The sequence below is a fragment of the Calidris pugnax genome, unplaced genomic scaffold, assembly GCF_001431845.1.
Source record: "Calidris pugnax isolate Ruff unplaced genomic scaffold, ASM143184v1 scaffold364, whole genome shotgun sequence".
Taxonomy (NCBI): Eukaryota; Metazoa; Chordata; class Aves; order Charadriiformes; family Scolopacidae; genus Calidris; species Calidris pugnax.
In genome coordinates this window covers 770,640-795,482 of record NW_015091109.1, presented here as the reverse complement: position 1 = coordinate 795,482, position 24,843 = coordinate 770,640, and the positions used below count along the sequence as shown (strand labels likewise).

General features: G+C 40.1%; 1 protein-coding gene across 5 annotated transcripts in view; it reads right to left on the bottom strand.

The window, feature by feature from the left end:
* Positions 1-1,352: 1,352 nt before the first annotated feature.
* Positions 1,353-24,843, bottom strand: part of TRAK1 (trafficking protein, kinesin binding 1) — a 105,711-nt gene continuing 82,220 nt past the window's right edge. For 2 of the 5 annotated variants that reach the window (XM_014958040.1, XM_014958039.1), the window contains exons 11-15: positions 23,054-23,290; positions 22,457-22,773; positions 17,641-17,970; positions 9,344-9,446; positions 3,640-4,438 (exon numbers count right to left, since the gene is read on the bottom strand). In XM_014958040.1, coding sequence (XP_014813526.1) covers positions 3,640-4,438; positions 9,344-9,446; positions 17,641-17,970; positions 22,457-22,773; positions 23,054-23,290 — 1,786 coding nt within the window. Of the gene's footprint in view, positions 4,439-7,819; positions 7,909-9,343; positions 9,447-17,640; positions 17,971-22,456; positions 22,774-23,053; positions 23,291-24,843 lie in introns of all 5 variants that reach the window. The other 3 variants (XM_014958041.1, XM_014958037.1, XM_014958038.1) reach the window with 3 other exon arrangements.

Here is a 24,843-nt window from a genome sequence, read left to right as displayed (position 1 = left end):
ATACAGCCTCGGGGGAGTGTCCCGGGGGGTGGCAGCTGACTGGGCTCAACACCAGGGGAACTGACCCATGGACCTACCTGCTCCTTTTACATCACCAGCCTCAGCTCTCCTGGCAAAGCCATCCCATCTCGGTGCCCATTGCAAGGAAGAGCTTTACAGACTCACGCCCAACCCTCAAGCTCATTAGCTTTGGGGACATCTTTGCACATTTTGGCCTCTTTCGGACATTTTTGTTGTCTTGGACTTCTTGTGGGACTTTTTTCCCTTTTCCAGACTATTTTTGGCACATTTTCCCCGTTTCAGATTTTTTTTTTTTGCACATTTTGGTCATTTTTGGACTTCTTGTTGGAGATTTTTTGGGGACCAGTTCCTGGACCATTTTGGGGACTTTTTTGCCTTTTTTGGATTGTTTGTGGGACATTTTGGCCTGTTTTGGCCTGGTTTTGCAAATTTTCCTTTTTTCAGATTTTTGTTGCACATTTTGGTCATTTTTGGACTTCTTCTCTGCTCATCCTCCCTGGATCCCTCCCGTTAACCCGCAACTGTTTGATCAGGAGCCTCCCCCAGGCTGGGCACTGGGCAGACAGGAAGGATGAGTGGTACCTGGATGTGCCCCGTGCAGCAGCATCAGCCTCTCTCACAGCTGTCGCACGGCTCTGCACCACACCAATGCAAACCCTCCAAAGGTTTATTTTGGCATTACTGCTCTCCAGTTTTCTCTCTGCAGCAAGTATGCGATATAATAAGTGTTATTTCCCTCCCAACCTCTCACACACCCCTCTCCTCAATGAAAGTATGAGGCTGCCTAATCTTTGTATGATTTACTGCCTGGGGAAGCTCTTTTGTCACTACTTAGCTCTCCCCAGGCGTGCAGGATTTTTTGAGTTTCTTATTACCTGGCATTTAATTAGTGGGCTGTTTCCTCCCTCAGTAACGAAGACACTAGCTCGCAGCAGACCTCACTTCTGTCTCTGTTGGAAAACACAGGTTGTTTACTCCTTACTCTGCACTTTCATGTTTTGTCACTACAGTTTTTGCATCAATATTAGACAGGAGAGTTCACACCCCCCTCCTGCTCAAAATACATAAAACCCCACACAACATCCAATTCTTCTTTTCTGGTATTCAAATAAACTGCATTTGCTTCTATATTTTTTTGTTTTGACCCAAATTTCACCAGCTCCAGCAATCTTAAAATCTCAAAATTCTTAACCACTTCTGTGTCCAAGAATTTGAAAACCAAACCTGGTGATGGCCTATTATTTTGCTTTGAGAGAGACAAAAGCAAGGGATCAAGGTGCAATATCTATCACCTTAAAAGAACAAGAAAAGAGTTTAATAATACACAACAATGCAACTTTTCTGTTATTTTATTTATATTAGTGAAGAAAAATTTAAATTTCTTTTTTTTTTTTTTTGTTACAATTGCTTTCTCTGGTGGGTGGACAGTTCCTACTGCTTATTTAAAGGCTAAATAATAATTCCTGATTGCATGATTCACTTCTACACTTTAAAGTTCTCATATGGTATTGCTTTCTTCCTCTGGGTATATAAAATGGTCCATTAAGTCCATGATTTTTTTTTTCAGAATCGACTGTTATTCTAGCTACTGTTTTAAGATACATTCAAATAAAAAGATACTTAAATTTACTTGCAATAAGTGCACACATACAACAGCAAAGAGAGCTGATGACATTTTACTAAAACATTTTAAGTTCATAGAATAAATAGAAGTCTTCAAACACATGCAGTAACTGACCCATGTGTTTTGTTTTGTTTTTTCCTTTCTCAAAAAATATCCTTAGTGTCCATAGCACTACTGCAATAACTACTTCATTCAGAAAAAAACCCAAACCCCACCCACCTATCTCTCATCACAAAGACTAAAAGACAGTTTCATTTATACAAGGAATTATCAGTGCTAATGATTTAGTAACAGTCTGGTACAAACGGCAATTCACGGCAATTATGTGTAGTGTGATTACGGTAACAAACGAGGAGCTTGATTTAGATGCCACAAGAAGTGCAAGGAAAAAAAAAAAAGCACATGTTAAACCCTCCCCTCTTTGCTCCTCTCCATCCCCTCCTGCCAAAAAAAATAAAAATAATACAGGCCTCAGCTCAGCTCTGGAAGTAAGCTCCCTTCAAGTCCGTTCCAATTCCAGGATATTTCAATTCTTCCTACAGGCACCCAGCAGAAGTTTGGGAGAAACAGAGAAGAAAATTGCAATATAAATTTGGATTTCCTGGCTGTAACTAAAGGTTGTGTGAGGACTTTTTGTTTGTTTTCTGAAAAAATGGGGGTTACATGTTGGGTACTAAGAGGTGTTTTTTCAGTTTAAAAACACTGTCGGATAAAGCGTTTCCCCTATTTTTACCCCTGCCAAGGTTCAACTTTGGATGAAAAAGGTTTCTCTGAAAAAAGAAAACAGAAAATAGGGAGGGAATATTCTCACCCTGCTCACAAGGCCACGGTTCTCCACATGCACGACACCTGGAGATCAGCATGAGGATTGCAAGTTGCTCTTTCCAGCTTGTACCGTTCCGTTACTAAATGCTTTTTTGTGGTTCTCTGCTTTCAAGGTTTCAAGGACGCACCTTTTCTAATACTGCTTTTGCTACGTGTTCTTTTATAACATTCTTATCTGTCAGTCTGTTCTGCAACTGTGATTTCTCAGAAGTCACTGCCGCCTTTACCTCACGAGCTGTAAAAGCTGTTTTCTTCGGGGGCACTGACAAAGCGTGTTTTGGTGGCAGCAACACGTAGTAAAGCATTTTCCCTTTCACAATCCAGTGCAGCATTGAAAAACAAACAAACTGAAAAAAAAAAAGAACAACAACAACGACAAAAAAAAAAAGAGTAGCACAGAGTGTGAGCGTGCCAAATGAAACAGCGGTGGCAGGAATATGTTCGATATTCCAGGTACCCAGCCGGCCTGCTGACCTCAACACAGTATTAATTCAAGTTTAGCACCTCCAGGAGGAGGAAAATACAGAACAGAAAAACAAACAAACAAACAAACAAACAACAACCAGCCCCACAAAACCAGTTTCATCCATTCAGGCATAACAGCCAGGCACTCCAATAACTCAGCTCAACTCGCCTACAGAAGCAAAATTAAAACTACCATATGTTAAACTGAGTGCTTTTTTTTGTTTGTTTTGTTTTTTCAGCATTTAACGAAGCACAAATGCTCCCATGCTTCAAGTGATGTAATGCAAGGTCTCACGAAACACATTCAATAGCTTCCCATGCACCTTCCACTCAAGTTAGGCTAGCTACAGAATTCATGGTTTCCTAGTCAAGTTATTTTTTGTTGGTTTTGTTCTTTCGCTTTTTTCAGTGCATCTTAAAAAAAAAAAAACCAAACCTTTTCAAAAGGTTAGCAAGTTAACCTTAATACAGCAATCATAATGTAGAGCCTTTTGCACTCAATTGAACAGTAAAATAATCCAATTAGTTACAATAGATCTGGTACATATTTACATCTTTTATACAAAGTTTACACATTTCTCCCATTAGGCACGAAGTTGATTTGTCAAACTCAAGAGGCAATGAAGGGGCTGTAGGGAAAGAGGATCGGAGAAATAATCTCAGCATTTTTGTTTAAAAAGACTAGCTGTAAAAATCCAAGTCCTTCATCGTAAGCTAGTTTGCTTGGGGAGCTTGGTTCCCATGAGGATCCCCGAAGTGAGAGAGGTCGGGCCTTTCATCTGCATGCTGGAACCCACCATGGTGGGGAAGCTCCGGTTCCTGCGGATGCCAGCGTTGAGCTGGATGCCCCCGATGGCACTGGTGACGGCAGGGCAGCCCAATGGGAGACCATCTGGTGCCAGGCCTCCAGGAACAAGGGCCCTCACCGGTCCTTGTGCCCCACAGAGAAGAGGTCCCTGGTCATCAGTTAAAGGAGGAGCCGACGTTTGCCCTGAACTCACAACTTTGGCGATACCAAACCTCCTGACTTTGTCCACGAGATTAAGGTTGGAAACAGACACGTCAGTCTGACTCTCACTGTTCCTGATGTTCTTTTTACTTCTCACCTCTTTCAAGATTGAACTAGCAGGCTTCGAAGCCAAGAAATTGTCATAAGGTGGGCTAGTGCACTTGAACTCAAAAGATGGAGGGGACGAGGAAGGTGTCTGCATAGGTGAGTTTGGTGGAGTGGAAGGAATGATGGCCATTTTAGGGGGATACGTGTTCAGGAGGGTGCCTTTGCTGGCTCTGTCCCAGCTCTGCGGATTGTACACTGCTGCCGAGATGCCCCTCTCCTTCAGCAGCCACACCAGCCCCAGAGACGTGCTCATCGTCGTCGTGGATTCCCGGAGGTTAGTGAAGGATTCAGCCAAACTCAGACGCCGAGGAGTACAGGGAGTAGCCACCGGGGTGCCCTTCAAATTGCTAATGCTGCCACAAGCTGGAGTAGGTGCTGCGTTAAGGCTGAAAGCAGAAGAGCAGACAAATTATTCTCTCCAACTAGGGAATTAAAACTTATTGTGCAAGCAAGATTTTTTTTTTTAACCCCGAACAGGGCCTTTTATCCATTTTGAGAGCACACGTGGAACTCACAGTTTCCAGCTCCTCACAAATGTGATGACAAGTGCTAAAACGTCATCTCTTACAAAACGCATCTCTCCACTTTGCATACTTCACCACCCAGTCTCATGGGATGAATGCGTTCCCCAACACCACCACGCTTCTGCCCAGAAACTATTAAATTCACAGGTTTGCAATCAACACCTTCAGTTTTTCTTCTCGATCTACTGGCTGTCACAACTCCTTCCATCAGACAAGGGAACCGGGGGACTTGACCGATGGTATAAGCAAGAGGGGAACATATTTGCTACAGAAACACGTGTAGCAAAGCTGCTGGAAGCTGGCATTGTCACCAACACGCACTTCTGCAGGGTCAAACCCTTCTTCCCTTCCTCTGCTGAATTTGTTTTCATTTATGGGGAAGAGAATGGGTGATCTGACTTTTGATGGAGATACCCAGTGGTGTGAACAGTCATCAAAAGAGATTAGAAAATACAGTCAAGCTCTTGGTGGTCAATTGTTCAATAGGTAACAAATAACTCAGCAGCAAACCAAATATGACAAAGGGCCATTCTACTGTTAATTTGGTAAAACATTGATTTTTATAGTTTGAAACATGGCTAAATTGCTCCCCAGTTCCAGCTCTTTCTTCTCAAAATAAACTACGTACAGGAAGTTGACAAGAAAATGTTAAACGGGCAATAATCTGCATATTTGGAGTAAGTGGCAGACATTACACACTTATGTTTAGTGCTATCTTACTGCATTTTGTTTTCTTAAGCACACTACTGCCAGTTAGTAGGGGTTGGGACTTCTTGAGATGTATCAAATAACATCAATTCTGGCAGACCATCCTCTCCCCATAAGCTGCATGAACACTGACTCAAACCAGCGCCTATTTCTAAAGAATTACCAGCACAAAAGATATGTTCCGAATCCTTTACGCTGCAATACCAGATCTCACGGACACTGAGGTTTGAGGGATTCTGGCACTACAGTGCCATCCTTAAAAAACTTGTTCCTTATAGATCAGGCAGCCACAGCACGTTTAACTATGCATAATTCCCACTCAAAATTTAGGGCAGTCCAAGGTACACCGTTAATTGAATAAGGCATGGTGTATTCAGTTATTCCAGAAACAAGGCATATGGGACATCCATGACATTCCAAATTAATGTCTACTCAGGAGAATCCCAAGGGTTCCATGCACCTTTAATAAAAAAGCTTTCCAACTATCTCTAACCATGTTGAAATGATGATTTTTGCCATGTACATGGAAAAGTTGATTGCACAACAATATTTCTTAGGCATGGATTCATCCATCTAATGGCATTTAAAGGGTCTTAAATGCAACACTTGATGCAAATAGAGAATTCACTGACCTGAGAGCTCATCACTGTTCAAAGAAGGAATTTTTCCCCTTCATCTTGCCAGGTTAGCAAGTAGAAGACACTCAGCAAAGAGTCAGACAAAAAACAGAGCCAGTGCAAGAGAGATGGAAAACTAAGTGGCTGGGAGAGGGAAGGGGGAACAGGGGAAAGAGAAGAATCTTCTCTTTTCAGCAGAGCCACACCGTTGGATCAGCTCAGCCATAACATGCAACTTTAACCCAAGTGGGGTTCTCTGTACCAAGAAATGCAGCAAAAAGCCATGCTGAGACTATCTGGTTGGGTTCCCAGGTATAGAGAAGCTTCAGGCCAATGAATGAATTGCCTCCTTTTTGCCCATATGGACACAAGGGCCTAGAAGATGTCTTGACTGGAATCTGCAGTCTCATTTCACCTTACATTAGTGAACCCTGGGAAGCAAAGAATACTGTGAATGTCAGGTTAGACATCCTGGAATGTCTTGTTCTGAGCCAGTCACTGATAAGCTTAGAACTTTGTCTAATGGTATATAGCAATCAGCTGACGTGAGTTAATATAACACTACAAACTTTTGCCCAGTGGTCTTCTAAAAATCAGCAGCACTTTAACACTTTTAAGGCACTCCTTAATTAAGGAAGTATTAGCCTGATGTTATAAAGTCTCGAGTCACATCTTCTTTCCATGGCTTAATAGGATCTGACCAACGTGATCTCTGCAGTAATTTAGAGCTGTACCAACGCCTACTGAAAGCCAGTGAAGCTGCCAAAGGATTTTTACCTGCCATTGCAATTCAGCAGGAGCACTCCCATATTCCTGAGTAACATGCTCTAGCTCTAGGCAATCCTGCTTCAGCAGGGGAGTTGGACTAGATGATCTCTATGGTCCCTTCCAACTCTAAAATTCAGTGAAATTGCTACTACAACTGCAGTGAAACACCTGTTTGAGAAAACTAGTATTAAGAGTGGTGCGATTTGAAAAGCAGCCTTGATAAGCAGCTCCAGAATTGGTCTGCTTGCACCCTGCAGCGTGCTGTGGCTGTCAGAGCGCACACACACACACACACACTCTGAAAGCAAGGCTGAGTGGAAAGGAGAAGTGAGTTCACAATTCTTCTCTTAAGCACTGATTAAAGCTGCATCTTCATAGCTCTGATTCCAGCTCATGGTGAAACTAAAGAGCAGCGACACCCACCGTGATGCATTTCCCACACTGGCTAAACACAGAAGTACAGAATAACTCTTGAAAAGCACGAGGGATGGAAAAGAAAGAGAAGTTCCTGCATGAACTGACTTTCTACAGGGTACGACCAAGTAACATTTTGGAAACTCAGACACGGGGTGTTAATTATCAGGCTTCTAAGATGTCCTAGTCACGACGTGAAAACTACAGCACTCCAGTGGCTTATTAACTCCAACAGCTTAATTCTTTCCAGCTCACGAATTCAGTTGCACAGATATTTAGATTAGTATTTCTACTAATTTGGCAGCACAGGTACACACGACAACAATTTAAAAAAAAAAACCCAAACCAAACATCCCTGCAAGAAAGCAGTTATGTAGGTGTTGCTTTGCTTATTTGTTTGATGACTTTGGTGTTGCTTCAAACTGGGAGATATTTTCCTCATCAAACTGACCAACACTTGCAGAGCAGCCCGGACACAACCACAGAAACAAATTCAAACTGGCCTCAGCAACTCAGCCCAGTGACAGAGTTAGATTGAGAGAAGAAGCAAATAAATGAGCACCTCATTTAGCTACACGAAGCTTAGTCCGGTTAGAGTGCCACCTGGGTTAGAGGCTAGGTTAAAACGCAACCAGGTAGGTAAACACCAAACTCTTTGGGTTAGCTGGTGCCACACACACTGGCATTCCTCGTACGTGACCCTGCCAGCACAGTGGCTGCTGGCAGCATTGCTCACCCCCGGCCACGGTGGGTCAGAGAGTCTGCCCTATACCTCCTCCCAGCATAACGAGACACAATGCTGTTTCCTCGTCCTCCTCACATGACCTGTGAAGAATCGTTTATAGTTGGTAAGGAGGAGCTCCTCAAACATGTTTGCTCAAAACAAGGCATTGCTTATTCCGCTCTTTTTTCCCTCCTGAATGAATGATCAATTTTGGCGGTAAGGAGGAGCTCCTCAAACATGTTTGCTGAAAACAAGGCATTGCTTATTCTGCTCTTTTTTCCTCCTGAATGAATGATCGACTTTGGTGTAACTAAGACAACAGAAAATGTACTGAATTTAGCTGTCAGGTACAGCTGACTTTTTAGATTCAGCAACCAACGTAATCAAGGAGTTCATGATGACCACAATTAACAGCAATTAAACAATAGTAGGAAAATTAAAATAGAACTGCAGCCATACAAGAGGATCTCTTCAGTAACAGTGTTGAGAGGAAAGGAAGACAGAAAGGAGTATAGAAAAAACAGCCAGGCCACAACTAACTTAGTTCAGAAAAGGAAGCAGAAAAGTTACATTTAATCATCAGCCATTTCCTTTCCTCTCAGGTCATATTTAGTACCCTTACTTTTCACGTGTTCCTTAGGGAATCAGTGCCCATCTCATGTCTAAACAAGTCTAGACATCATCTCTGAATGGAGACCTGCACAACGGCATACTGCCCCAAAGGAGCTGGAAGGGGCAGAGAAAGCGATGAGGCATTGATATTCTCAACAGAAAAAAAACAGTCCTGAAATACTGATTTGCTAAGGAAGGAAAGTTCCCTCTTCAGGTATGCAATTCACTGACCCCCTCTGGATCTCAGATCTTCACCTTCTATAAGGCTACAGAACTGCCTTTTATCAGCATGTATTGCCTACACATGCCAATTGCTATTATTAAGCCAGTTCATGGGTTTCAGTCTGGCTACTACGAGCTCATTTCCAACAATTATACCAAGGAACAAAGCAGACAGCTCCCTGTGTTTATTAAGGCATATTTTCTCTTCCATTCCTCATGTACTTCCTGGATTTCTTTACTTGTGCATCCCTTTTTCTTCTGCATTAAAGTTTTAAGATTTTTCCTCCCCAGAAAAATCTCTCTATTTTTTTTTTTTAAGATTTTTCCTCCCCAGAAAAATCTCTCTCCTATTTTTTTTTGTGTGAGGGACCACATTCTGCACATTCATACACAAGGACTACAACTAATTTGGGATCAAGAGTAGTCAGTTTGGATACTGGAAGCCAACTTAGTTATATCTGATCCTGAAATATTTTAACTAGAGACCACAAAATTTAAGATATTTTCGTTGACTTTCCAGAACATTACATATGCCTCATATAAAATCAGGTTGAGGAAACTCAAAATGGGGAGAAATAATTTGAGGGTGTGTTGCAATTCACCAACGTGGCTAACGCTTTTGTTTATGCCATTACTTTGCATTTTCTTACAGGGAAAACTCTGACAGAGCTTCAGGCTTTGCCATCATGGGGAAACCCTTACCTTGGTGTGACTCGTGTGAGCTCATCGGAAGGGTGCAGAATGCGGCAGGTGGTGAAGGTGAAGGTGGAGTTGGTTTGTGACATGCACTTCCCAGGATGAGGTACTAAATTAAAAAAAAGCAAATTCTTTGCATTTTACACAGAAAAGGGGAAAAAACCAAAGTTCTGTGCACTGATAAGACAGATGCAAAAAGTGATGAGGTACCTCGGACAGGATCAATGCAAGGAAAGTGAAGTACACAAGCGCTACGGTGTTCTATCAGACACCCGTTCTCCAAAACAAACACATCTAGGACTCCAGGGCCAGTGCTAAAAGGGTCTGCTGAAACTTCCCCAGGATCACTCACACTGCAGGTAAGTCTCGCTCCAAACAAATTGAGACAAGGCAGTGCTTGAAATGCCAGTCCTCGGCCAAAGGAGCGACTTGCATCAGTGGAAATTCCAAGCAGCATTTTCCAGTACCAGCTCAGGAGCACTACCATCTTCTGAACGCTTGTGCATTTCAGCTTTTAGATTGATCCACAAAAAGGTACCCTCATTACTTCTCAGTAATGGATCCAGCTTGCTACAGGAACACGGATTGAGTAGTTGGGGAGGGGATGGACACATAGTACTATTTCTGACTATCTGTGACTTTTCACATTCACAGTAAGGGAGGTGGTAGTTTTTTTGGATCCAGTACTGTACATCTGTGACATTTCTCTTGTGTGTGTGTTTAGGTTCTTTAAGAATGTATGTCCTCAGCTGCACAACACAGCAGGTTCTTTCAGTGTTTGTAAAAAAAATGCAGTAAAGCATTTTCCCAAAAATGCAGCTGTAAAGATGCTACTCTGTCAGTAATTTCAGAAAGAAGCAATACAGCTCAATTTAAAAAAATGGACTTTGGCCAATTTCATTTTTTCTTAGCAGAGCTACTTCTGCTAGGATATACTAACCTGCTGTATAACGCAGCTGTGGCCATTGCAAAATAACTACAAAATTTAAGAGCCATGCATCTGAAAAGCTGGTTGAAAAACACCGAGTTAAATATTACATCAAAGATATCATGATTGCATAGGTTCTCTAACTTAATAACCAAACTTAGCAGTGGTCAAAAGACATGCACAATAAAAACCGTGTGTAGCTCCCTCCCTCTCAGTCCTACCCAACCCTCTGAGCCATTCCCTGATTAAGCCACATTTTAATACCACAGTACACAACTATTCAACACATTGCAAAGGACAGACAGATAGACCAACTAGACCAGACACCATTCTGAGCTTCCAGAGATGCTTACAGCAGAAGCAAGGCAAGTCTTAATTGTGTGGCTGTGTTCCCTTTTTCATATATAAAGTGTCACAGCTCCAAAATAGTGTGTGCAGTTAGGGAGTCCTTTAAGAACACATATAAGCAGCGTGTGAAGGCTGGAGCACGGGGAGTGTGAGCAGTGGAAGCAGAAGTGGCTAAGCAAACAATGTGAGGTAACTTCCAGTCAGCACTGGAATGTACTGCTGTACATTAAATAAGGATATTGCTAAAAACCCACTGGAGTGTCATGTTAACACACTCAAATGTCAGCACAGCATAACAGAACAACAAGCTCTACTTCACCTCCAGAGACGGTAATTATGATGCTTCAGGAATCCAGTTGCTTTAGAGATTAGTGTGAGCACTATAAAAGCTATTACAAGGGAGCACAGCCTAGCAATCATGATTCTCTCCATATTGTAGAGAGTTAAAAGAAAATCTGGAGAAAGAGCTCAAATAACTGGACATGAAAAAATTGGTTATTTAGAGAAAACAAAGGACTTCAACATAAATCAAATAGAAACAATGCAATTATCCCTGGATGATGAATAGAGAACAGAATAAAGCAATGCTGGTTTAAGATTGCAAGCTCAACCCAAAGCACATAGCCATAATACAGTAAGTGCATTTTCCCCATTTGTAATATCCACTGGGCATCCCCTCAGATTGGAAACAGGCACATTGAAGATAGCTGCATTAGTAAAAGCAAGACTCATTGCTATTAATGAGTCAGAGATAGGAGAAGGCTGCTAAAAGTAGAGAAATCACCGATTCTAATAAGAGAAAATAAATTGAAATTATTTTTTAAAAAACCCAATCAATTTCCAAGGGTATATTCCACCCTCAAATACCACTAAGAAAGTCCTGTACCAGCTTCATCCTCCATCAGTCAACAATGGGGTGTATCATATTGCTGTAGCATTTTCCATCCTTTGGACACAATGCAAAGAGAGTGAGAACCTGTTGCTGTAAATGAACAAAATTTATAAAATAGAAGCAAAACGATTAATTCCTAACTTAGTGATTTTACATAAAGATGGCCACTTCCTGTGCTGCTATAAGTTTATGGGGAAATAATACATAAGTTCATAGTAGAGAGACCGCCTTCACATGTACATACAGTAAAGTATTATTTCATATATAAACTCCATATGACTGTGTCTGAAACCATGTGTTTTATTTATACTCTCTTATTCAAAGTATTAGATGATCAACAATGAGGCTTCATACCGGTATGAAAAAGAATCTGTACATAATTGCTTTTAAAAAATTTACAGAAACACCACATAATTTCATCCATCAGGAAACCATAAGCTAAACTGTATGTGTATTTTTCCCCTAAATTAAAATTCAAGCTAAACCTTAGCTTGCTGCTGCATTGTGTTTTGTTTCTCATTAATTAATGATTCTTTGCCCTATTAAGCTTTCTCAAACGATTCGTTGGCTTTTTGGAAAAGACACAAAACATAATAGCAGAACACAACTGTACTGTAAGGACAAATACCATTGTAAAAGTATCTTCTTTTTAAAAAAAAAGCAAAAAAAAGGCAGGTTCTAGTCAAATTGACTGCAGAGAGCTCCATCTCCTGGTAAAACAGAGCTTTTCCCCATTCCAAACACCAGAGCTCAGGGCTGGTTTGGATCCAGCTTCCGTACTGGGAGCTTAAGGCCATTCTGCTGGTGCAAACAGTAACACAGATGAATTTAGGGCGTGATCATCTGACTAGGGAACCCTCAAGAAACGGTTTAATCTGGATTTTCAACCAGTTTGTGCAGAGTTACAGGAGGTAAACTAGTGGCCTGACCCACCCACAAAAAGGTGTCCCACAAACTGAGTTTGAGAAGATTTGAAGGAGGCAGTTATCCTAAACCACCACTGACTTTTGCACCATCAGTTCCAAACTCAAATTCGCTGCTACGCTAGATGGAGAGTGAAGCAGCAGAGAGCTCACAGCATCCACTGAATCTTAGCATTATATAGAAATAACTATTCTGGCAAAAATGAACTTAAAAAAGAAATAAATTGGAAATCTTCATAATTGATCCAGACTGGCATAAAAGTAAAGTTTTAGCCCAACTCTGACTCAAGCCGCTCCACTCATCATTTCTTTGGCTTGTTCTAACAAAAAGAGGAAACCTGGTTCCCTGCTCTTTCAGCTAAAAGAGCAGTGGCATTTGAACATCTCTTTAGCACAGGCTGGTGACACTCTAAATTCAGCAGTTCATCACCTCCAGGTGACTGAAGATGAAAGCTCTGCTACCAAGCGCTACCTGTAGTGACAACTCCTGGCTGACAGAGCAGGGAGAATACAGGGTAGGCTGGACCTGATGTTTGGGTTAACTACTGACCCAAAACAGAGATGGGTGATAAACACAACAGCTGTAAAATGTGAGTACGGTGCTCTCCTAAACGCCCTAGGTGCCTTCAGATAACACTGGTTTCAGGGGTAACCATAGATGCTCAAAACCTCCAAGAATCCATATGTCTATGCTAGGAACATTACTCCTCTTAATGTTTCTCAAACAATTGACAATAAAATTATTTTCTGGTATTCTTTGGACAGTATTTTCCTGGCTTTCTTCTGGTTGAGGTCTCCTCCTCCTCCATATACAACCATGGAGTACAGATATTAAAAGGCTTTAGTGCATTTAATGTAGCTTCAACTTGATTTTATGCAGACTAGAATCCAAAATTAAAATTCTAGCATTTTAACAGCTCAGATAGCAAATGCTGACAGATTTTTCTTGAATAAATAAGTACTGTGAAATATTCATGCCATTTGAAAATAAAATATATTTAAATACGCATCAACACCTTAGTTTTAAGAAGAGTTACAAAATACATTGCTTTTCAGTACAATGGTAACCACTTATAAGCACGTATAGTAACCCTGCTAAAAACAACTCAAACATAAGACATTCATTATGTGGTTTTGTGATTTTAGGTGTCTGTTTGGAAAGATTTCCATGTCATTGTTAAGATCTAAACATGAAGTACAAGAGTGCCGATCCCATAGTGCTGCACACGTGTCTGTTCAAAGCAATCAGTGATTTCAACAACACACAAGTACTGAAAGATCAGTTTGTGCACCCAAAACTAGCATGCAATTCAGCACACACCGAAAGAAGTGTAGCCCTTCCAGCTTCAGAATGAGAACATTCACGTTATTAAATGCTTTGAATGGCTTGGGTGGTTTTGTTCAAGGGAAATCTGAAAGGTAATGAATTAAAAAAACAAAACAAAACAAAACAACCACCCCTCTCCCCAAGACAGACTCCATACAGTTTCATAAAATACTACAGTTTCTTTCAAATAAAACCCCCACACATATTGAGGTTACTAAAAATTTGTGCTGCAAAACTTACTTGTCCTAGATGGTATTAACAATGCCATGTCCTAGAACTTCTTTACCATTCCAATCATGCTGAGAGTCTACTCAAGTGACAACACAAGTTTCAAACTATTCCTGGGTATTAGGCTGTAACTGTGATTCTGGAATTGACAATCCTCCATAAAATTACTGAGCCCACACACAGTATGTAGCTCTGACAGACCGACTGCAGGTCACAAGTTACACCTGTGTTAATTTCTTCTGAAATGTTCAGTGCCATAATTGGGATATAATCTGCATATTCAATGAGGAAGTTATTTTACATGAGTGGATACAACAGGTCTCAAAGGGACAGGAAAATTCAAGGATTATAACTTCTTCTTATTTACAGAATCACAGAATACATGGTTGGAAGGGACCTCTGGAGATCATCTAGTCCAAGCCCCCTGCCAAAGCAGGTCCACCCAGAGCAGGTTGCACAGGAACGTGTCCAGGCAGGTTTTGATGGTCTCCAGAGAAGGAGACTCCACCACCTCTCTGGGCAGCCTCTTCCAGGGCTCCACCACCCTCAAAGTAAAGAAGTTCCTCCTCACATTTAGATCGAACTTCTTACACTCAAGTTTGTGCCCATTTCCTCTTGTCCTCCTTTAGTCACAATGATTTCTGACTCTATCCATCAGTTGCCAAGGAACAACTGATACTCTGTTCTGAACAGACTTACTTTGGCTACAAGGCATCTTTGGCACTATCAGTGATGTTTGTTCTCCTGAACCTTGATGTTAAAATAATTTCTCTTAGAGCAGCACTCTACACACCCACAAAATGGCAGTAAAAACAGGACCTCATACTACTCTGCCAGAGAACATCTCCAGTGGAAAAAATAGCAAGATACAACCCTCAAAGCATACTCATAATGAATCAGACTTAGTCAAAAGACTAAGAAGACTTACACCTGCTGGGAACGGTCTTTGTAGGCACTGTATTTCGAAAGACATTTTGTTCTCAAATTAGAAGACCTGTCACCCTAGACTGGCACACTCTATGCCCTGCCAATGGCAACTCTAAGGAGATACTTTCTGGCTTTTCAAAGGCTGCACAAGATTTAAATACAAAATAGATTCAGAAGCTAAGCACACACCTCTCTCTGCTCCTGAAAGGTATTCTTCAGTGGGCAAACTGTGGATCCTAAGAAGCACTGTCACATTAGTACCTACTCTGAAAACATCCACAATTATCTTCTTTGTAGACTACCTGACATACTGCTTCAACAAAAAGCAGATACAGCAGTTATCTTTACTTCATTTGAGCAAGGCAGCCGTTAATGATGTGGTGGCTCACAGATACTCCCTAAATCCTAAGCAGCTGGGAAATCTGGAGGAAGGATAAAGAATGGGAAATTAAAGTTTTCAGTGCATTTGTTTATTCTACATATCAAAATTATTCATAATGACCAATTTCTCTATTTCTGTAACGTATCAAAATTACTAAGCAAACAACAGATGATGAAATAAGATTACTAGGATTCACAGATTTTTACCTACTTGCCAATTGATAAATCAGCAGCAGCTAGGCAATAATCTGCTACTAACAGTGACCTGTATTCAAATTGTAAAGGAGAAAGGAAATAGAGGGAAATACTAGTCTTTCTTGCCAGTTTGTAATCATAGAGCAGGTCTACATTTATTTTTCTGCTCCAAACAAAGAACTCTTCTAAATCATTACTCACCAACGTTTTACTAATCTGTTTATAAAAAAGCCAAAGAACTAAACTATATATACATTTTTGTCTATGTATCATCCATGACAATAACATTTCCAAATTTGCAACACCTTCCTGTGTTGAACATTCTTGCAATCAGAAAATTCTTCACCCAAAGTGTAATCCAAATAGCCTTTTTTTCCCCACAATAATTGTATCCTGAGTACATGAAGAACTGCTTGTTCCCTTCCTCTCTGCAGCAACACATTTTAAAATGAATAATTTCTTTTTTTGAGTCTTTTATTCTGTAGACCCTAAAAAATGCCCAGTTATTTCTCTGATTATTTGAGTCCATGCTTCCCAGATCTCCAACTCTTCTTGCTCTTGTTAGTTAAACTCTTCAAAATGACAAACACCTGAATAATATCCCAAACTGTACACAACTCCTCTGGGGACATTATTTACTTTCATATTAAAATATAAAGTTAATATAATCATTACTCATGGGCAATAGATTTCATAGAATAAGAACAATTTTTGCCAATGGAAAAAGAAGTTGAAGGGTTTAAATGTTCACGGATTGGAACAAGCTTCCCAGGGAAGTGGGGGATTCACCATGCCTGGAGGTGTTTCAAAAACCTGTAGATGTGGTGCTGAGGGACATGGTCTAGTGGTGGACTTGGCAGGGTCAGGTTAACGGTTAGACTCTGTGATCTTAAGGGTCCTTTCCAATCTAAATAAATCTATTATTCTAGGTTTAATTTTAATACAACTGGCTGCAAAAAGTAGCTCATATTCAGAAGCTGAAAGCAGTGAACTGCCATTTCAGTGAGAGCTGAGGATACTTTGCACTTTTAAAAAGTAACAGCAATATTATTGTCGAACCCTGTGACAATCTGATCTTCCAAAGACCAGTCAAAGAGTAAATTACAATTTATTCCAGAAAAAGGAGATGGAAGGAAATGTCCTTATTAAAAGTAGCTATGTAAAAACAAGAAGTCTGAAGAAAAAGGAATACTGGTAGTTTTCTGATTCTGAACTAAATATAAGTCTTTATCAGTAGCAAATCTTAATGAAGACTAACACTCCTATGCAGCTTATTAAAACAAAATACCTCTCCCTCCTCCAAATCAACAAAAAAAACCCACCCCGACACAAATTCATAACACACTATAGTCTGAAAACCTGTAGCTTTATGCAATAACAGATTGCAAATGTCAATTCAGAGTATCTGATAACTCATGCAGTATTGCATCATTTAAAAATGCTTAAGTCTTAATACGGTATAAATAGGAAGGATAGAATTTAATAGTGTTGTGGAGAAGGGAATACGGGAAATGTCATTATTTTCTGTATGAAAGCATCCTCCTAATTCTTTATCTCAAAGAGAATTTAAAAAACAGGTAACTATACCTGAGGTAACTGAATTAAACTTGCAGAATTTCTTTGCTTGATTTTCAAGGCACTTTCATTTGTTTCAGCAAAGGCAACTTAAATGCACCTTTTGTCATCATTTCACTGTTGTTTTTTTCCCCAAAGTAGAAAATCTGAAGCATTAGATCACCTCTTATGAACAGTCAGAAAAATATCTGCACTATAAGCATACAAAATATATATGGTCTATACATTATATACACTGAAGACTGTGCACTTGATACACATACAAGTCGCATACGTGCCACACAAAGGTTTGTGAATGAACCACTTCCTTTTAGCAGCCTTCTCTTATCAAAATAGAGTAAAAAATTGACCACAGATGCTGTTATTAAAAAAAAAAAAAGTCAAATTAAAAGATTGTTAAAGAAAGGATTTTTGAGCCAATGTTAGAATGGTTATGTTCTAACTACTGCACGTGTTAACGTGCAGATGCTACACACAAAGCAATACTATGGATGCTGTTCTGGAGAGATGCGAGAATGGCCCAGTAATCAAGATCCTGTAAAGATGTCAGTTTTACTGGACTTAATGAGTTTCCCTCACCAGACCCCTCATCATCGTCAGTCGCGGACTCCTGCATCTCCTCTGTGAAAGCCTGAGATTGGCGGGGGTTATTCTTGTTGTCTGAAACAGTCACTTGTGCTTGTGACCTCTCACCTGAGGTCTCTGTGTGCTGAACTGGCGTCGAGGTAGTTAGGCCCTTGTAAGAAATGTCACCTGTCTCATCTTCCTCATAGTCATTAAGGCAGTACACTTCATCCAGGTCCAGGTCCAGGGTCCTGAAGCCCTTAGTGACAACCCCGGGCCTCGGGTCCAGGATCCCGCCTAGGTGAGGCTGAGCCAGCTGCTGCCAGTGGTGCAAAGTGGCAGAACCTTGAAAAGGAACACAAAAAGACAACCAAAATAAATCAGCAGTCAATCCAGGAGACCTAAAAGGCAGAAAATCCCAATTCCTTTATCCAGAAGACCAAAGGTTTGGGAGCTCCAAACCTTTAATGTTTCTGGGTTTAATATTTCTAGGAAGATTCACTACAAGGCATGGCTGCTTCACCCACTCTTCATCATTTCCAGGTCAACACGAAATAAACTGATCACATCAGCACCAAGGCAAAGGCTGGTGGTAAGCTGTGGCATACTTGTATACATGCACATCCCCTCCCCACCAATATTCTCATCCTCCTAATTTCAGAGGATTAAGCAGGAGTAGAAAGAATTGCTATTTACCAGTTGATCGGAGCACCATCACAGAAAGCTCTAAGAGGAACACACACCACACGTTCCCACATTATGCCCACACTAAGGCAGGTGCTGAAAACATGCCAGAATTGACTACCAGTGCCTAACAGGAGGACAGCAGTCACACAGATCGCACAGCAATTTCAGCTTTCTGCCATACATTTGAAAGCCACATCAACTCCAGGCATGTGATACTGCCTCTGATCTATACATCAAGTCTAAATACTTGTATGGCCCCTACGCTACAGGAACTCGACTACTACAGAACTAAATTCTACTGTACCTGTAGCTTCTTTCTTGGCAGAAAAATGTTTTGAGTGAGGAAAAAGGTGCATTTTACAGAGAAAAGCATTCAATTTTCAGCATTCAGTAGGAGACAAGGAGTCAGAAACAGCAATGTACCAGGTCAAATTGATATATACACTAACATGGGCCCACTTAAATCAGAGAGGATTTATCCAACTCCTCACGTAGCGATTAAACCACTTGCAAGGGCCTAAGGTGTCCTGTGTGTCCAGCGATCGTTACTGTGCTCTAACACGGGACTTAAAACTATTCATTCCAGGTCCTGTGACATAAACAGAACATCTTTATTTTCACATCTACCAGTTCAAATCAGAGCAGTTTTTGTCTTGTTCCTGTCCTTAAAACTATTCATTCCAGGTCCTGTGACAAACAGAACATCTTTATTTTCACGTCTGCCAGTTCAAATCAGAGCAATTTTTGTCTTGTTCCTGTTCCCTCTCCCCAAAGCAGAAAACTGACTCCAACAGGCTGGCGTACAAACCCCTCTCCCCAAAGCAGAAAACTGACTCCACCAAACAGGCTGCCGTACAAACGTCTCACCAGTATTCAAAAACCAAGAATGTTCAATTTGTTGCATGGTACGTGTAGAAAACTAGAACCACTGTCACAACTAGGGAAGAGATCGCTCTCATACGCAGTATATTGCGTCTAAGAAAAATCCTAAGGAATGAGAAAAAATGTCATTTCACAATCAGGAAGCTTACTGTAAATAGGAAGCAAACAGGGAAAACATCCTTCTGTAGAATGACTGGGATCAGTGAATACCATTTTAATTAAGCCTATCTCACTTTTTAAAACATGCAATTTTTAGCTCGGAATGACTGGATCTGCTAGATTACTTAGCATAATGGTGTTATTTTTATTTTTTTAACTAAGTTTTGAGGGACTAAAGAGTAGATTTAGACTGATAGGTACTCTTGAAGCTCAAGAAGTCGTAATGATTACAACCCCAAAATAAATAAATAATGAAGAAAAAAAATCCCTATAACTTGTATTTATTCCTGAATTGTCACAAAGGTCAAGTTCTTTTGCTCCTACATAAAAGAAATATTCCAGAATGTGGAGAACACGCTAGATATTGTCAAGTCTTAAGCCAAGAGTAGAGCTTTGCCATATGACAATAATGTCAAAAGTTAAAGAAAAACACTGGAAATCAAAATTTCTTTCTGCACAGTGAGCAAGTATGAAATCCTGTTGCCAATTACCTTCTATATGCAAGCTTCTGAAGGTGTAATCTTTTTCACCTTAAAGCTCAACAAAATTTACACTTGTAACGTACGAGCATTGCATGGATAACATTCTGTATCACCAGAATATCTGCATTTTGAGCTTTACAATTTCTATTGACGCTACATGTTATTAGTTTCTTTTGCAAACTGGAAATCAAAATGGCCTAAACTTCACCACAAAAAGGAGAATATCTGAGTTTCTTCCCATCTCTGCTACTTTAATCTTGATCTCCTAAAACGTGAGAGGGAGCTTTAACTTTTCCATACAGAAAATCAACACTAATGCTGAAAGCAACACAACAGTTGTCAACTATGTTATGATTTAAGGGGGGAGAAAAAAAGAATCACCAAATTGAAGGGGGAATGCAACACCTTAGCCTAGATTCAGTCCCAGGCTCTTACTAGACAGTTTTGTAAATTATGCTATCACAAAAAGCTGACATGAGGGAATTAGTGTCCAACAGTGGGACTGCCAGGCTGAAGGGAGAAGAAATTTAAAAGCAAAGTAAAGTATATTAATAGAGTTTGCTTTTCTATTCCTGATATCTGCATTGTCACATATAGAGTACAGTGGTCAGAGAAAACCTGGAAATTCATGATGTGTTGCTGCCACAATTGCAGCAAAGCGAGTGAAGACAAATCAGTCCACGGTTCTAGTTTTCCTAGAGGACACAGGGAGTGCTATTTTGTGCTTATGGCACAACAAGCTACAGATGCAGAGTTTAAAAACAAAAACCAAACCAAAAAACCTACCAGACTGTAACTAAAGCAAGTCAAATCAAGCAATCATTCTATTCGACTACAAGCAGGGATTTTTTCTTGGTTTTGTTTTTTTTAAAGGTGCAAAAGAAGATTCATTTCCTAGTGCTTCTGTCAGACTATTTATTTGACTGTAGGACTTAAAAGATTGCTTTAAAGCAATAGAAGCCACTAACCTGAAACATATTACAGAACTGATTTTTTTCTTTCCCAATTTTATGGTGTAAAGACCATTAGGAAAACAGTAATAAAAACCAAAGGCACAACCTACTGATAATGGCCTGCAGGTACAACAGCCTATTTTGCCCCAGTAGTTTTGAAGTATCCATGAAGTTGAGAATAAAGAAAAAAAAAGTTAAATCTCATGAAAAATACTCTAGAAAGAAACTAAGCTGAAGTGAGGAACAGAATCATAAACATGTATTTAATAAAAGATAACAAACACTAAACTTATGAAACAGGCAGACACAAACATACTACAAATGAGATGTAAAATCAAACATAAGAAATACTTTAAAAGGTGCAATAATTTTAAGGGGAAAAAAAAAAAAAGACCCAATGAGAACAATGAACAAAACCAGGAAAAAAAAAACCAGACAGATAGTAAGATGATAAAGACTTTAAGAGTTTATTGGAAGAAAAAAGCAGATATAATGGGATGGTGACAGAAATCTATTACAGTGGTAGCAACCAGTAACTGAAACAAGCTGGATCATCCCTTCCCTCATGTGGTACAAGAATTTTTATGACCATTTAAAAGCAGTCACGAAAACAAACTACTAAAATCTGCTAAACAGTATGGACTTGTGCGCTCTGGTTATCCTTTCATTTCAATAGGCAGATACAGCACATCACTTTCTTCAGGACACAAAAAGGGTTATTTTTGGTTCTGAATGTGTCATGCTAAACGCTCCTTATAGATGAAATAAAAGTGTTCTAAAAAGATAAAAAAGGGTACTTCTGCAATCAAAACAACATAGACAATGTACTGTAACACCAGAGTTCTGCTAAAGGAAAAGAGAGAGAGAACCCAAAGCTAAATCATGTCACTAGCACATCTGTGAAGCACTATAAGAAAATAACTTCATTTTGTGTGGAAATCCAAAGGAACTGACTCATCTTTAACTTCCAGCAACAACCTGAAAGGACCAAGGAAAGCCAGGCAGCCTATGCTGTATGTGCTCTGTCAGCTTTGTTAGACAGGCTACAGAAATGCACTTAGCTCTGAAATAAAGCTCTAGCCCTGACTACCATCTACCTATATCATGCCTTCTTCTGAGACAATATATGGAGGAAACTGGACTGAAATGACCATGTCATTTCAACACGTGAAACCAAAGCCATGGAGACTCACATGTGGCCACTCACACAGCCTGTTGAAATACAGAGATTTTTTTAATCCCAAAATAGTCCTGTTAGACCAACTGGACTATCTGAAGTAGGTAAAAGTCTTTCCAGACACTGATTTGCAGAACCGAGATTTGATAAATTAATACTCTTGTTGCTTAGATTTCAGATACTCAACCACCTTCCTCTTCTAAGTACAAAATGGCAACATTGGGATTTAGTTTAGATGTAAGGCTGCCCTTCTGATGCACGCGTGGCCTGCAACATTTATGTTACTGCCGTGGCTGGAATTGGTTTCTAACACTTTTAAGGCTTGAGGGGAAAAAGTAGTAGTTAAAAGATTTCAAACCAACAGCGTGGTTTACTGTCTCTAAAGTAAAAAGAATACGTATTGCAAAGGTTTCCTGCTTTCTGGTGATGGATAAGAGACCACAAAGAGTCACTAAGAAGAACAGATAAAGGCCGAGGCCCTTTGTTATCACCTTCTAGTGGTTTCACAATCTGAAGCTTTTCTGGCAGGTAGGAGCGACTGCTGATCGACATTCCTGAATATCCAGTGAATTCTGAAAATCTGGAGTGAGTTCCCAGTGACATGATGCTCTCCGTGGGGGTAACGGAACCACTATGGAGTTCACCCTTTTCTGCCAGTTCCCGCAGCTTCCTTTCCTGCTCTTCTTCGAAGAATTTCCGCTCCGAGAGGTAATTCTCCCGCCTGAGGGACAGCCTACGAAGGGCAGTCTCTAGGTCACTGGAGCCTGGGGTCCCTGGAGTTCCTGGCTTTTTCATCCTGTCTTCATTTCTAAAGGATAACAGGGGACACACATACCAAAAAAAAAAATTGAGGGGAGAGAGAAAAAAAATTCTTAGAGACGCTTAAAACTTCTGCATGACAGCTTTGAGACATTTGCCAATACCTTTAAATTACTATGTATCAAGAACTATAAGCACAAAATAAAGTAACTTTTGAAGATGTAAGGCACTGTATTAACTGCACAATGTAAGACCAAGAGGAAAATAGAAAAGCTTTGACTTTATGTCAGAAATGAACCAAAATCAAAGCCCGGTGCTACAATACTGACCCATTGTCAGAGGATTCTGTCTCCAGGATGATGCTATTTGTCTTGTTGTCTATCATAATGTTAGAGATGTCTCCCCCATAGAAGCTGGAACGTGGAGTGCTGACACAGCTAGAAATGATTGAGTTCATAGCAGAGGACTGGTTAGAGCCTGGGATATTCATTGGCGACGGAGTCATGGATCTCTGCTTGACAACTTGGTTGACATTTCTCACCGTCTCGAAGACCCGTTTCTGGTGACTGGTAAGACATACACAGAGTTAACAATCACACAGTGCCTTCTGACCTTAAGAAGGAAAAGAGAAACAGGTAACTGCTCGTTAACCACCCTCCCTATCACTCCTCCACCAACCACCTTGTCTGTATAGTTTCTGCAGAGGGGTATACATAGGGTCCTATAGTTGCTACAGTCTGGCCATTACATTCATTACATGGTCATCAACACACTTCCACCACCCTAAAATATTTTAGACAGAAAATTTCACAAGTGTGACTGGACCCTCTCAAATATTAATAAGAATTAAATGAATGTGCATTTCAGAACATCAGCTAAAAACGCCTTAAAGCCATTGTGTGGAAATGAGCTTTTAAAAAACAGGATTGATATCCATTCAATTCTTAACTATGAACTGGCTAATGCATTTTAATAGAGAATTTGCAATTACTTAGTATCTCTATGCAAGCAAGTCTTGTACCTTTTCTTTCTGAAACCCATTTCCTACCCTCTTAAATATCATTTAGAAAAAAAAAATAAATCAGAAATCTAATGGATCAAGAGTCTAGAGAGAGACTGTCAAGGCTGAAAACCTCATTTTTTAACCTATTCCTACAGTTCATTCTTTATCACCATTGTCTTGATATCATAACAAACTTCGTTCATCTCCTTCAGATGACACTTTAGCAGAAATTTATTAACAAAATAAACTTGCCCTACATCATGCTACAGAAGTGCCATTGCTGCTTTGTTTCTACAGTTCAACAGTGCATGCTACAGAAGTGCCATTGCTGCTTTGTTCTACAGTTCAACAACAGCTGAACAGTGTATCCCTTCCAGCTTAAAGGAACTGCCAGGGTATAACAATGGCTGCATGCCTTAAGCTATTTAATATCACTCAAATTTCTTTCCTTCTCTCCATTACTGCTCAGTTGTTGATCTTTGTTGCAATCTTTGTGTGTAGGCTCCAAGTCTATAGTCATATATTATCAATAAAAGGTCCTACAGAGGTTACAGTCACCCCTGCTGAGCAAATAAATCAAACCAAGATGAGCCATGAAACCAAAAAAAGTATCCTTCTTTGGTGCATGTATAGTAACATAATAGACATGAAGTTAAACTCTCCTTAAGTTAAATTAATCTGGAAGGACAAAAAGGATCCTATAGGGTTTGAACATGCTCACATCTTTCTGATCTTGCATTTTTCTAATCAACATTTCACTCTGTCAAAGCCTCCTTTACAGTTCTTGGCTCCTGCTCAGAGAAGGTTTAAGTATGTGTCAGACTTCATAAATACACTTAAAGTTTCTGGAAAGTGGCTACTGTACCTTCCCCTGAGTGTCCTCTCTTTGTAAAGGCAACATTTCACTCTGTCAAAGCCTCCTTTACTGTTCTTGGCTCCTGCTCAGAGAAGATTTAAGTATGTGTCAAACTTCATAAATATACTTAAAGTTTCTGGAAAGTGACTACTGTACCTTCCCTGAGCGTCCTCTCTTTGTAAAGATCAGGTCAAAACACACAAAAGCTCTAACAGACACTCTGAATAGGATTGACTTGTTTCAAATTAACCAGTCCATGC